Source organism: Palaemon carinicauda, chromosome 28 (genome assembly GCF_036898095.1).
Source record: "Palaemon carinicauda isolate YSFRI2023 chromosome 28, ASM3689809v2, whole genome shotgun sequence".
Lineage (NCBI taxonomy): Eukaryota > Metazoa > Arthropoda > Malacostraca > Decapoda > Palaemonidae > Palaemon > Palaemon carinicauda.
In genome coordinates this window covers 77,536,783-77,550,580 of record NC_090752.1, presented here as the reverse complement: position 1 = coordinate 77,550,580, position 13,798 = coordinate 77,536,783, and the positions used below count along the sequence as shown (strand labels likewise).

The window sequence follows — 13,798 nt, the reverse complement described above, 5'->3', positions numbered from 1 at the left end:
TCTGTAACTGTTGACCCTATCATCTGTTACTACGCCCAGTAAGATGTTTAAGGCACCCTCACTTATCGTCAGCATGGGTAGAAGCTAGAGGAGGATCACGGAAAACACAATCTCTGCATGAATTCACAAGGTCACTGACCATGCTCTAAATCCTGATCCCCCTCCAGCATGTCGCCCTAGAACCAACGATGTCAGGGGCAAAGCTACGTCTTTTGCTTTCAAGAACTACTAATCTGTGACGTAGGTATTGCAAGTGGGCATGTAGAAACGCCAAAGTACTTTCACCGCCCACTACCTGCAAGGCGTGACACAGAGGAACCTCAATACATTTTCTATTGGTCATATGGTGGATGCCCAACAGCTGGTTTAGTACATCGAGCTCTGTAATGGACAAATAGCTGAAAGTTGAAGGCATTTGTTACCCGGGCTCTAGTCTGAGTGAATGAAAGGGAAAGTCTTGGGAAATCAGCATCCTGGGTCCTCTACACAAGCTGACCTCAAATCTCTACAGGTAAACCATTGATGCCTTGTGTATCCTAATATTGTCCCAATACTGTTGTGTCCCCATACCCTGGCGAGGTAGCATTGAGAATGTCTCGGTCTTCTCGGTTTTTCCCAGCAAGTTTCAGAATAACCTTTACCTTGACAGTTGCTTTGCTAGTTTCTCATCACACACCGCTTGCATAGGCTGCAGACTATGCTTAGCATATTTAGGAAGATGTTTGGGTCTCCTTATTGTCGCACTAATCTATGCACAATAGGGAGTACCCCGGGTAAGGCCAAAAAGCCAGATTGGCAGAGACATCCACCCTCCTAATGGGTGAGTCACCCTTATAAAGAGCGTTGGTTTATATTCCCCTTACGGAACAAATGACAGATTTGGAAGCAATTTGTATTTTTCCTAACGATATAAACCTTAGCTATTTATATATATTTGTCCGGCAACCCTGTCCCCCTTGAAGTCCTACCCGCAAGCAAAGTGAGCTCAATCATATGTGTGTGAGTGGGATGGAAGGGTAACTAGTGGGATGGGTAGTTAACCATCGCTAAATTTTAATGGCTCGTCCTTTCAGCGTTGACCAAATGTAGTAACCCCTATGAATAGCTAAGGTGTGTATCGTTAGGAAAAGTACAAATTACCTCCTAATTTGTCATTTTATCTTCAGCAGATGAAAGCTCCAAAGGAAATAAAAAAAAATAGAAAAAAGCATTAAATATATTAGAAATATGGTAGAAAATATAACTTTTAGAACTTGTGTTTTTAAGATTTACCTACACCGCTACAAGTTAAAGCCTATTATGTCCCCATGCCCCTGGGGAGGGGGCATTTGGTAACGTCCGTGGTACCCTCGGAAAAGTGTGATGACTCGGAGAACTCTTGCCTGGACCAGACAGTGCTAGTATCACAAGCACACGTCTAGCGTAGGCTACGGACTTTACATAGCACGGTTTTGGCGAGTTGTAGGATTTCCACCAATTTTGTGTAAAACACACAAAGGGGAAAGCCAAAAAGCCAGTTGGCACGGACTCCCACTCTCCTAAATGTTAAGTCATCCCCTATAAATAGTATTGGTTTGTATTATTGATGGAGTAAATGACAAATTTGGAAGTACTTTGTATTTTTCCAAAAGTAATATCTCCTATTAATAGCTACAGGTTTGTATCATTAGGAAAAATACAAATTATTTATGTCTTTCGTTAACCTATGTGGAGTCAGCTGAAATTAAGTTTTATAATAACTTATAAATAAAATGACAAAGAGGTAACAACTAGGCACAAAAAGTTACACGGTTATCTGTAATCTCCACGAATATATCCATCAGACTTTATATGCATGTTGATTATGCTGTGCCGCATTGTATAGGCTCCATGCGCTTTATTGGACTATCCATAGTTGAATTATTGAATGGTGGGTGCATGATTTATGTAAAATTATACAGTATATACCAACTATAAGGTAATGAAAACTGAATAACAATCAGTCAGTCCTACTGTAAACCAAAAATTCTTTTAAAGCTAGTTTTAGTGAAAAAATATAAAGAACAAAATCGTTCACCAATGCCTTTGTAGATGCAGTAAATATAATTGGCCTTATATACTACTATTCTTACCGTTGCTTGAAATTCCAAACAAAAAATTTTGACTATGGTAACGATTACATTCAGCATTCATATGAGTTTGGTCAGAAACAGATCTTATGATTACACAGGTTAGTACTAGATATACAATTGATTCTAACAGTGCTACCTTCTCCATCATACGTCTCAATACTAGACAGGATTCTAGAATTTTTATTCCAAATATGACCAGATTGTGGAATGATCTTCCTTATCAGGTATTTGAATCAGCAACTTCAGAAGTTCCACTTTTCTGTTTTAATGGTATCTTGCATAGTGTATATTATTATTATTATTATTATTATTATTATTATTATCATTATTATTATTATTATTATTATTACTAGCCAAGCTACAACCCTAGTTGGAAAAGCAAGATGCTATAACCCCAAGGGCTCCAATAGGGAAAAATAGCCCAGTGAGGAAAGGAAATAAGGAAATAAATAAATGATGAGAACAAATTAACAATAAATCATTCTAAAAACAGTAACAACGTCAAAATAGATATGTCATATATAAACTATCAACAACATCAAAAACAGATATGTCATATATAAACTATAAAAAGACTCATGTCAGCCTGGTCAACATAAAAACATTTGCAACAACTTTGAACTTCTGAAGTTCTACTGATTCAACTACCCGATCAGGAAGATCATTCCACAACTTGGTCACAGCAGGAATAAAACTTCTAGAATACTGTGTAGTATTGAGCCTCATGATGGAGAAGGCCTGGCCATTAGAATTAACTGCCTGCCTAGTATTAGGAACAAGATAGAATTGTCCAGGGAGATCTGAATGTAAAGGATGGTCAGAGTTATGAAAAATCTTATGCAACATGCATAATGAACTAGTTGAATGACGGTGCCAAAGATTAATATCTAGATCAGGAATAAGAAATTTAATAGACCGTAAGTTTCTGTCTTACAAATTAAGATGAGAATCAGCAGCTGAGGACCAGACAGGAGAACAATACTCAAAACAAGGTAGAATGAAAGAATTAAAATACTTCAGAATAAATTGACCACCGAAAATCTTAAAAGACTTTCACAATAAGCCATTTTTTTTTGCAATTGAAGAAGAAACAGACCTAATGTGTTTTATCAAAAGTCAATTTGATGTCGAGAATCACTCCTATAATTTTAAAAGAGTCATAAAAATTTAAAGAAACATTATCAATACTGAGATCCGGATGTTGAGGAGCCACCGTCCTTGACTTACTTCCAATCATACTTCGAGTTTTGTAAGGATTCAACTTCATACCCCATAATTTGCACCATGCACTAATTTTCGCTAAGTCTTTTATATATTACATATCTTATTTTAACGTTGTTACTGATCGTAAAATGATTTATATTCTTTATTCATTATTTTTCATATAGCTTATTTATTCCCTTATTTACTCCCCTGAGTGTGCTGCTTTTCCTGTTGAATCCCTTGGACTTACAGTATCCTTTTCCAACTAAGATTTCAGCTTAGTACTGATGTGTTTATATATATATATATATATATAAATATATATATATATATATATATATATATATTATATATATATATATATATATATTATATATATATATATATATATATATATTTTGATTATATATTATAGATATATATCATATACTATATATATGTGTGTATGTATATATATATATATATATATATATATATATATATATATATATATATATATATGTATATATATATATATATACTGTATATATATATATGTGTGTGTGTATATATATATATATATATATATATGTGTGTGTGTATATATATACAGTATATATATATATATATATATATATACATATATATATATATATATATATATATATATATATACATATATATATACATATATATATATATTATATTTATATATATAATCAGTTTTTATTAATATTAAGTTTGTTTTATATTCTTAACTTTTATTTTGGTTTTCATCAGGTACGAAAAAAACGTCGCCTTTATAAATACCGCTTGGGAGACAAGTGTACCTTTGAACGACTTGCTGTCATTAGAAGGGAGATTCGGTAAGATTTTTTTCATTGATTTTTAATGTAAAAATATTCAGCATCACTGTAAACACTGATGAAATGATGAGATATCAATTAGACTAATTATATGACTTACTTTTTAATAAAATGTTTAATTTGTTTCAGATTTCACGATTATCATTATCATTTTTTCTCATTTCTATAATTATTAATTGAATATTTTTTTTCTTTTTTCAGACTGTCCATCTCCCAAAGGTAAGCGACTTTGCATTGCACTATTTACTCTGAACCAAAATTAGGATTGTATATAATTGGTGTGTTTATTTTCTAAACTGTTTATTGAATTTGAAAGTGTCATGTTCAAAATGAGTTGATAAAGAGTGTCTAATTTATAATGGAACATAATTTTCAATCGGGTTTTGAGGTGTTTATTATTTGGTTGTTTCATAGAATTCTGATATATAATTATGCACATGTATTGAACTGTTATTGGTAATATATTGTAACCTGTTTTTATATATGCCTGTTGAAGATGATTTTACCTTCAATTCTAGTTAGTGTGGTATCTCATTTATAAATTTCTCGTCAATGACCTTAGCTGTTTTGACGACTAGTATTTATTGCAAAATTGGCATGGCATGTTGACTTGAATCAATGCTTGTTTTGAAGTACTTTTTTTAATTGGTGTGTTTAGAAACTTATATAATTTTCGTATATGTTTATTATTGCCTTACAACTTTTTCCGTTATGTATATGCTGTACAATATTTCATCATATATCATAAGTTTTCCTGTCTTATGGATGTGACATATATTCTTGATTTGCTATGTATTTGCATTTTGTTTGTTTGGCTCAGAGTATCTGGTGTAATGTTGTTGTAATTTGACAAAGGCGATTAATTTTTGTCTTCTGATTTGGTTAGGAACAGTTATGGGGCATATCTTTGGAATTAGCTAATTATAGAGCGTTTGGCGTAATAGGGGAAAATTAATGGTAGCAATATATTTGGATTTTGTTTCAAACCAGCAAATGGTTTTCAGCCATTAATAGAGCGATTGGTGTAATAAGGGAAAATTTATCATAATTTATTTGGAGATCGATGCTAATCAGGTAATGGTTTTCAACAGATGGTTAAAAAGGGGGGTTTGCCAGTTAATGGGGCGATTGGCATAATGGGGTAAATTAACCGTATTGTATTTGGATGTTTCAAAGCAGCTCTTGGTTTTCAACTGATCATTAAAATTGGATATTACAATAGATTCCTTTACGTAAGATATCAAAGTTCTTACATTGGAAGGTGCAAAAATTTTTATCTTTATTATATTGCTTGTTATCTTTATGTAAGACTTTACACCCATTCAGCAATGTTTCAGGGAGTTAGATTAAGAGGCTGCATGTTTGAAAGGTCGAGGGATGCCTTGTTGGTTGTTTTGAATTTTGTTGAAGAATATTAAAAGTTGCTGCTTTAGCGTTCAGATTAAAAGCTGTTTCAGCGTTCAGATTAAATGGCGGCTGCTTCTTCACCATTCAGATTAAAAGCTACTTCAGCGTTCAGATTAAAAGCTACTTCAGCGTTCATATTAAAAGTTGCTTCAGTGTTCAATTTAAAAGCTGCTTCAGCGTTCAATTTAAAAGCTGCTTCTGCATTCAGATTAAGAGCTGCTTCAGCGTTCCGATTAAAACTTTCTTCACCATTCAGATTAAAAGTTGCTTCAGCGTTCAATTTAAAAGCTGCTTCAGCATTCAGATTAAGAGCTGCTTCAGCGTTCCGATTAAAAGTTGCTTCAGCGTTTAATTAAAAGCTGCTTCAGCATTCACATTCAGAGCTGCTTCAGCATTCAGATTAAATGCTGCTTCAGCATTCAGATTAAAATTTTTCAGCGTTTGGATTAAAAGGGGCTTCAACATTCAGATTAAAAGCTGCTTCTTCAGCATTCAGATTTCAAGATGTCTTATTGTGTGGATATATATATATATATATATATATATATATATATATATATATATATATTATTTTCATATCTGGATTGTTCCTTTGTTTCTTAAAGTATGTATACCCTGTTGATATTTTTTTTTTCACAAACATCTTTCAAGTGGACGAAGTTACTAAATATCAATAACAAAGAATCAGTGGGTGCCATTATTCTGTAACATTCAAGACAACATTTCCATCCCTAGTAAAGCAAAGAGAATATAAAGTGATAAGAACTCCAGTTCTAATGTCTTTTGAGGTTCTCTTTTCAGATATGATTTCTATTGATTTGTGTACCAGGAATTTATCAGGCTAACATCATACATCGTTGTTGAACAGTGGCATGAATACTATCGAGAAGTTATACATGAAGCCTTGATATTGGCAGCAGATTTATCCATTGGTAAGTGGTTTTTATTGCATTAGATTTGTTTCTTGAAATAATTTTTCATCGTTTTATCACTGAAGGGAAAACAGCATCTAATTTTGAATCCATCGTGATGTTCATTCATCTTATTTTCGTGGTTTTGTAGGTTTAACGTTATCAAATTTTAACTTTCTGCAAAAGCATAGTTTCATTATATTCTTGATGTCTCAGGACTGTAACTATTCATCTACTGGTACTACTTTCACAGTTAATTAACTAGAATTTTCGTTGTAGATCATGGATGTAACAGTAATTAGCATCATGTTGGCTTTATCTGCTCCTATTGGAAATAGTGTCCTTACATAGAAAAAGTTTCATTTGAAGATTCCATCGAAAAATGATTAAAAGCTCCCTATTTCAGCTCCCCTTTTCAGGAAATAAATCTGCTCTCTCTCTCTCTCTCTCTCTCTCTCTCTCTCTCTCTCTCTCTCTCTCTCTCTCTCTCTCTCTCTCTCTCTCTCTCTCTCTCTCTCAGTACGACTCATCGCCATTAAATATTCCATTCTAGCCCTTTATCACTTAAGACCAAGTCCCTTCTCTTTTCAGACAGCCTTGTAAATAGTACGTTTCAGAGTTTCTTTTCCACTTCAACGAAAACTTAAGAAAACTTCTTTTGCATGTTTTCTTTTGAATTTGAAGGTATTTCTAGTGTCGATTTTTATGGGTTATGTCCTCCTCTTTTTTTTTTTTTTTCCTTTAATGGTTGAAGTTTATTCATAATGGGGTATTGGTTAGCGACAAGTTATCGTCGTTTTCCTCAATGTTCCAAATACCGAACAAATTATATATGATCAACGCCCTTCTTCCCCTCTGCCCAATCTGGGGTCAGGGAAGACCAGACAGTGACTGTTGATGACTCAGTAGTTAGACCTTTAGTAATGTTGATGATTCAGTAGGTATACCTATAGGGCATCGAACCCTTAATCCCCCCCCCCCCCCACCCCCATTACAAGAACAGCACTTTTAAGTATTTTACCCATGAAAATTTATCGGTTCTTTTGTAAGGCTTGAACTTGTCACTTGCAAATTTCGTGTCATAAAGAATTACACTTAGCCGACACTGTCTTTTTATTCTGTATGGTAATGTAAAATCTAGTTGTCTAGCTGCCTTTGCTTTAAGCTCTAGATTATACGAATAAAATACTCTAGTTTGCCAGTAATATTAATGTAAATGGAGGAGAATGTCCCTGCTATATTTCATATTGCAATAGTAATATTTTGTATGGAAAATTTTAAATTTGGCTTTAATAATCTAGAAGATTCGTCAAGTATTCAAGCAACTCTCTCTCTCTCTCTCTCTCTCTCTCTCTCTCTCTCCTCTCTCTCTCTCTCTCTCTCTCTCTCTCTCTCTCTCTCTCTCTCTCTCTGACCATAGCAACAGAGATGGTAAAATTATATGGTGGACTGTATCCTATCTTATGGTTATTAGTGTTGAAAATCTCATCAAAATAATTAGCCTTTTCTGCTGCTGCGATTTAGTGGCCTTGACTGATTTTATTCATTCTATTGATTGAAATTGCTTTACAGACTCATTTAACTGATATGTCTGTGATAATTCCACCTAAGTTATTGGTTAACATAAGTTTCGCCGGCCCCAGTGCCTTGCTTTTGGCCTATATTTATTTTAATTTTATCTAAGTCCGAAAATCATTAGTTAGTATCTGGCTTCGCAATTAATACAGTGGAGAGAGAGAGAGAGAGAGAGAGAGAGAGAGAGAGAGAGAGAGAGAGAGAGAGAGAGAGCGCGCGAGCATAGATTTTTCGTTATACCTTGATGCGTATTTATTTAATTTTACCATAAACGTTTCATAAGAGTGAGAGAACAATAGTTATGTCGTTTTTATACCTACATGTGTATTTTTTCAACTTTACCTTGAACGTTTCATGTCACAAATGATTCGTGATATAATCCAAAGACAAGTTATGAAGAAATATGGCATTTTCTTGAACATAAGCAGAGTACACCGACTTTTGTAATATTGCTAAATGTTACTTGAGTGGAAAGGAATCACTGGGATCGATGAACATTTGGTGAACATGCAGTGTTTGATAACATCCTGGTTTTCCTTAACGTTGTACTGGCTAAGAAGAATTTCGGAATTTTCTCTTGTAATCTAGGGATACAACAAATTCTCTAACCCATTTTTTAAAGAGTAGAGTAAGAGAATGGCAAAACTTTCATATGCCAACGCAAGCACACCTTTTGAGCAGAGTGTGATCGGTTACGACATAATAAGGCCATAGAACCCAACAAAATCACTGATGATAGTACACAAGTGATTTAATTCCATAGGGAACAGAGTGCGAGGGGCGGGGGTGGCTGAGCCCTCAGTACACCTCAGCTACTGCAATGTAGGCTTTATTGAAGGGTGTTTGCAGCGTTTGCAAACGTTCAGTGGATTGATATTCACCGCTTAAAACTATCATCGTAATCATCCCCTCCTTCGCCTATTGACGCAAAGGGCCTCGGTTAGATTTCGACAGTCGTCTCTATCTTGAGCTTTTAATTCAATAGTTCTCCATTCATCATCTCCTACTTGGTGCTTTATAGTCCTCAGCCATGCAGGCCTGGGTCTTGCAATTCTTGTAGTCCCTTGTCGAGCCCAGCTGAACGTTTGGTGAACTAATCTCTCTCGGGGAGTGCGAAGAGCATGGCCAACCCATCTCCATCTACCCCTCATCATGATCTCATCCACATATGGTACTCTAGTAACCTCTCTTATAGTTTCATTTCTAATCCTGTCCTGCCATTACACTCACAATATCCTTCTGATGGCCGTTTTCTCAAATCTACTAAATTTATAGGAGATTGTTTCATTGTCATACCATGACTCATGTCCATACAGTAACACCGATCTCACTAAACTGATATATAGTCTGATTTTTTTATGTTATTTCAGGCGGTTTAATTTCCAAATTTTACTTAACCTACCCTTTGTCAGATTTGATTTTTACAGTCTTTCACCAAACTCTAATTCTAGAGACTGTATTAGAGATCATAGTTCCTAAATACTTGAATGATTTTGCCTCATTAAACCTTTCTCCTTCCAATGATATTTCATCTTCCATTGCATACTCCGTTCTCATTATCTCTGTCTTTCTTCTATGTATCTTCAGCCCAACCTCGTGTGATATTTCATGCATTCTGGTATGCAAGCATTGCAAATCCTGTGGTATTCTGTAATATATATTATTATATTATTGTCCCGTTGTCTGGAAACCAAAATATAATATAAATATATATTACGGCTGGCAAGTTACACAATCTCTAGAGTTCGAAACTCACCTGTTTGTTTTTACATTAATCTGTTATATTTGAAAACAACCGAACACTGAGAAGATTATACACCTCCCAGACAGCAATGTATAAAAAGACTAAATATCCAAAGGTCTCTTTAAGTACACACAAAACAAAACTGGGTAATTAATAGTGCATGGTGTAAATTGTGGGACATGAAGTTATATCCTAAAAAAACTCAAAGTATGTTTGTAAGTAGGTCAAGGACAGTGGCTCCTCAACATCCGGATTTCAGCATTGATAATGTTTCTTTTACTTTGTATGACTTTTTTAAAATTTAGGTGTGATTTTAAAATTTAGGTGTGATTCTCGACATCAAATTTACTTTTGAGAAACACATTTAGTCTGTGTCTTCTTCAATATTTAGTGTCTTTCAAGATTTTTGGTGATAAGTCTATTCTGAAGAAGTGTTTTAATTCTTTCATTTAATCTTGTTTCGAGTATTGTTCTTCTGTGTGGTCTTCAGCTGCCAATTCTCGACTTATTTTGTTGGACAGGAACTTACGGTCTATTAAATTTCTTATTCCTGATCTAGATATTAATCTTTGGCACCGTCGTTCAATTTGTTCATTATGCATGTTGCATAAGATTTTTTACAATTCTGACCATCCTTTACATTCAGATCTTTCCAGACAGTTCCATCCTGTTTGTAATACTAGGTGTGCAGTTATTTCTAATAGTCAGGCCTTCTCCATCATGATGCTTAATACTATACAGTACTCTAGAAGTTTTATTCCAGCTGTGACCAAGTTGTGGAATGATCTTCCTAATCGGGTAGTTGAATCAGTAGAACTTCAAAAGTTCAAAGTTGGTGCAAATGTTTTTGTTGAACAGGCTTGCATTAGTCCTTTTATAGTTTATAAATCAAATATCTGTTTTAATGTTGTTAATGTTTTTAGTGTATTTTTTTCTAATTTTCGTTGCTTATATTGTTTATTTATTTCCTTATTTCCTTTCCTCATTGGGCTATTTTTCCCTGTTGGAGCCCTTGAGCTTATAGCATCATGCTTTTCCAACTAGGGTTTCAGCTTAGCTAGTAATAATAATAATAATAATAATAATATTAATAATAATAATAATAATCTTGAGAATTATTCAAACAACCTCTTACTTCGATTCTTTAACAAGGATACGAGTGATTACTGAAGTAAACACTGGTGATTGAAATAATACACTCTTTACAAAAGTAAGTATATTCTATAAAAATTACACTTTGAAAGAATTTACATGAAAATTAAATCACTCAAAATATTTAGTCTGAACAAAACTTATTCTTAAGACGAAAGAAATTAATACTTATGAAAATTATGCAATCACTTGTTTCACTGGAAATTAAATTTTCTCCAACATTTACACTTGATACTTAATGAAAATAGAAAACCTTAACACTCTGATGCTTAAACTCTTAAAGAAATTGCTGAAAGTAACTAATAAACTGGCGAGTTTGTTATACGAAGTTAACTAGATAACGATACAAATATACTTCACGTTTGTACATAAATCATCCTGGGCCAGTTACAAAGATTTACACAATACCAGCACTCACCACAACACAATAAATTTAAAATTTCTGGCAAATATGCGGCAATGTTTCAACACACTACACACGATATACGTTGGGGCATAAAATCTGTTAGGAGAGGACACAGTATAGGCAATTTGAGAGAGAGAGGATGTACTTTTGCTCATTCACAAGACAGGCTCTCTCTCTTCTCCTGCTATGCATCCCTTGGGGCCACATATATATGAACTTAGTAACTTCTAGAATATTCCAAATAGATTATTCTTGTGGCTTGGGGGCTGGCTAGTGACGCCATAGTTTCCAACTATCACTTATCGAACAGGAGAATCAATCTCGCTGCACGGCAAATCCCTCTCAGCAGCTCAGCCCACCCTCATTATCAAACATTAAACAAAAGATGAAATTAACGCTGGGGTTTTCGAGAATCATCCACAACTTGTGGCAAATATAGGAATTGCGTATATTCTCACAAACATGGCGCAATACCTCATAAAAATATAAAAAAAATGACATAAGCCCTTGTTATTATCTCGTATGGATCATATAGCGCTCTTAAACAGATTACGTAAGACTTCGTAACAAAGACGTGAAATAAAAAGTTAACTCTTAAAAATAAAGTAAATTTACATATACTGACTTGAATAAAATTAACGATGAAAGTCTTACGTAATTTACATACCAAACTTATACCTACATAAGAGGAACTTATCTTAAGAGGTGGCTATTCACCTCTTAAATAAACATATGAAATACATAAATAAAATGCATGAATAAATTATTTAATCTACACTAGACCAGCTTTGTAAGATAGCTCTCCCCAAAAAAGATTATATATTCCTGGCCTGAATCCATCGATTCAGCCCGAGATAAATAATCTGCAACTACGTTATCTTTATCTGATAAATGCTTTACATTAATACAGTTGAAAACATAATGACCACCTAGTTAACCTGTGATTATTATTTTTCATATTAACAAAATTTAAAGGATTATGATCCGAATACACGTAATCTGTTCATTTTGTGGTCTATTCACATAGACCTCTAACTTGTTTATTGGTGCGACTAATGCTAGCATTTCCTTTTCAACTGTCGAGTAGGCTCGCTGATGTTTCTTCAGCTTCGATGACATAAAACAATCAGGGTGAAGAATTCCTTCCTCGTCTTCTTGCAATAAGACAGCTCCAGTCCCATTATCTGACTCCCTATACTTCCTCATCAGCAACCTATCTTAAGATAATAACAGGTCGGAGACTGCTGTGCTTCCGTCTCATCCACCACACGGTACGATAACTCTGTTAAGGTTGCATCCTTCCATTGCAAGCCTTTTCCTACTCACTTGTCCTACTTCTAGCGCTGAGTTTTCTATTTCTTCCAGGTCCATTTCTTCTTTGTCTTCTTGTCCACTTGTCTGTCGTTCCTCTTCTCTTGGACTTCGAGTTCTCCTCTTGCATACCATCAAGGGAATCCTCCTCTTCGGAAAGAAATCCTCCAAGTTCTTCGCTTTTCAATTTTTTTTCTTCTTTTCAGCCAATTTCTTTGTCATACTCCTAGTCATAACACAACTAGGAAACAGATACGGGTAGTTCTTCTCGAGTTTAGTCGTAGGACTATACTTGAATGGTTTCTCTGTTACAATGTGACAAGGCACAAACGGTGCTCCACCAACCATGTTACACAGCTGGACTTCTACTCCTTCGACAGCCAATGAATCCTTCACCACAAAGTCAAAATTACCTGTTACCAACTTGCACGACAGTTTCAAACGTCAAATAGGGGTAACCTCTTCACCTCCTATTCCCTTCAAAATAACAGAATAACAGTCTCCTGTGAGAGACTGTTCCACCAACGGGTGTACTTGTATCACCACACTTTGGTTGCAACGTGTCGCACAATATCTTGACCAGGGTTCGCTTACTCCTGTCTATTGCTGCTAACATACCTTTATAAATATATGGTTTAAAGGCATCCACATTGTTTGGGTTTGCCCTGTTCGTCGTGTAAATGTTGGTTTGATTTTTGTTTATTTCCTTTCGTTCTTTCCCGATTGTTTCTTCGTCTTCGTATTCTGTGAAGTTGAATTATCCTTAACCACTTGAGCGACTGCTTTCAGTTGATTCGACCAACATTCCTTACTGATATGGCCTCTCTTGCCACACTTGAAACAGACGATATTAACCTTCTGCATATCTTTCGTGATACTTGATGGAAGATGATTCGACGATTGTTGCTGTGGTACTATCGCATTCTTCTTTGGAACGGGACTAGTGCTACTTCCGCTATAACTGTTGAACTAGTTCACATAGTTATTACTGAACTTTTTTCCATGGCTCGGCAAATACTTGACACTTGGTCGGAACGATGGTTGCAACTTCATACCTGAGGAGGGTTTATGACTTGTATTATAATCTTCACTTAGTGAAGAGGCTTTATCAAGTTTCTTCACCTCTCTCTCTC

The 13,798-nt window shown here is 34.7% G+C and overlaps 1 protein-coding gene across 1 annotated transcript in view; it reads left to right on the top strand.

The window, feature by feature from the left end:
• The window catches only part of LOC137622099 (uncharacterized), a 170,957-nt gene that overhangs the window by 108,701 nt on the left and 48,458 nt on the right, over nucleotides 1–13,798 (top strand). The window contains exons 2-3 of the mRNA XM_068352569.1: nucleotides 4,074–4,159; nucleotides 4,361–4,378. Coding sequence (XP_068208670.1) covers nucleotides 4,074–4,159; nucleotides 4,361–4,378 — 104 coding nt within the window. The remainder of the gene's footprint in view (nucleotides 1–4,073; nucleotides 4,160–4,360; nucleotides 4,379–13,798) is intronic.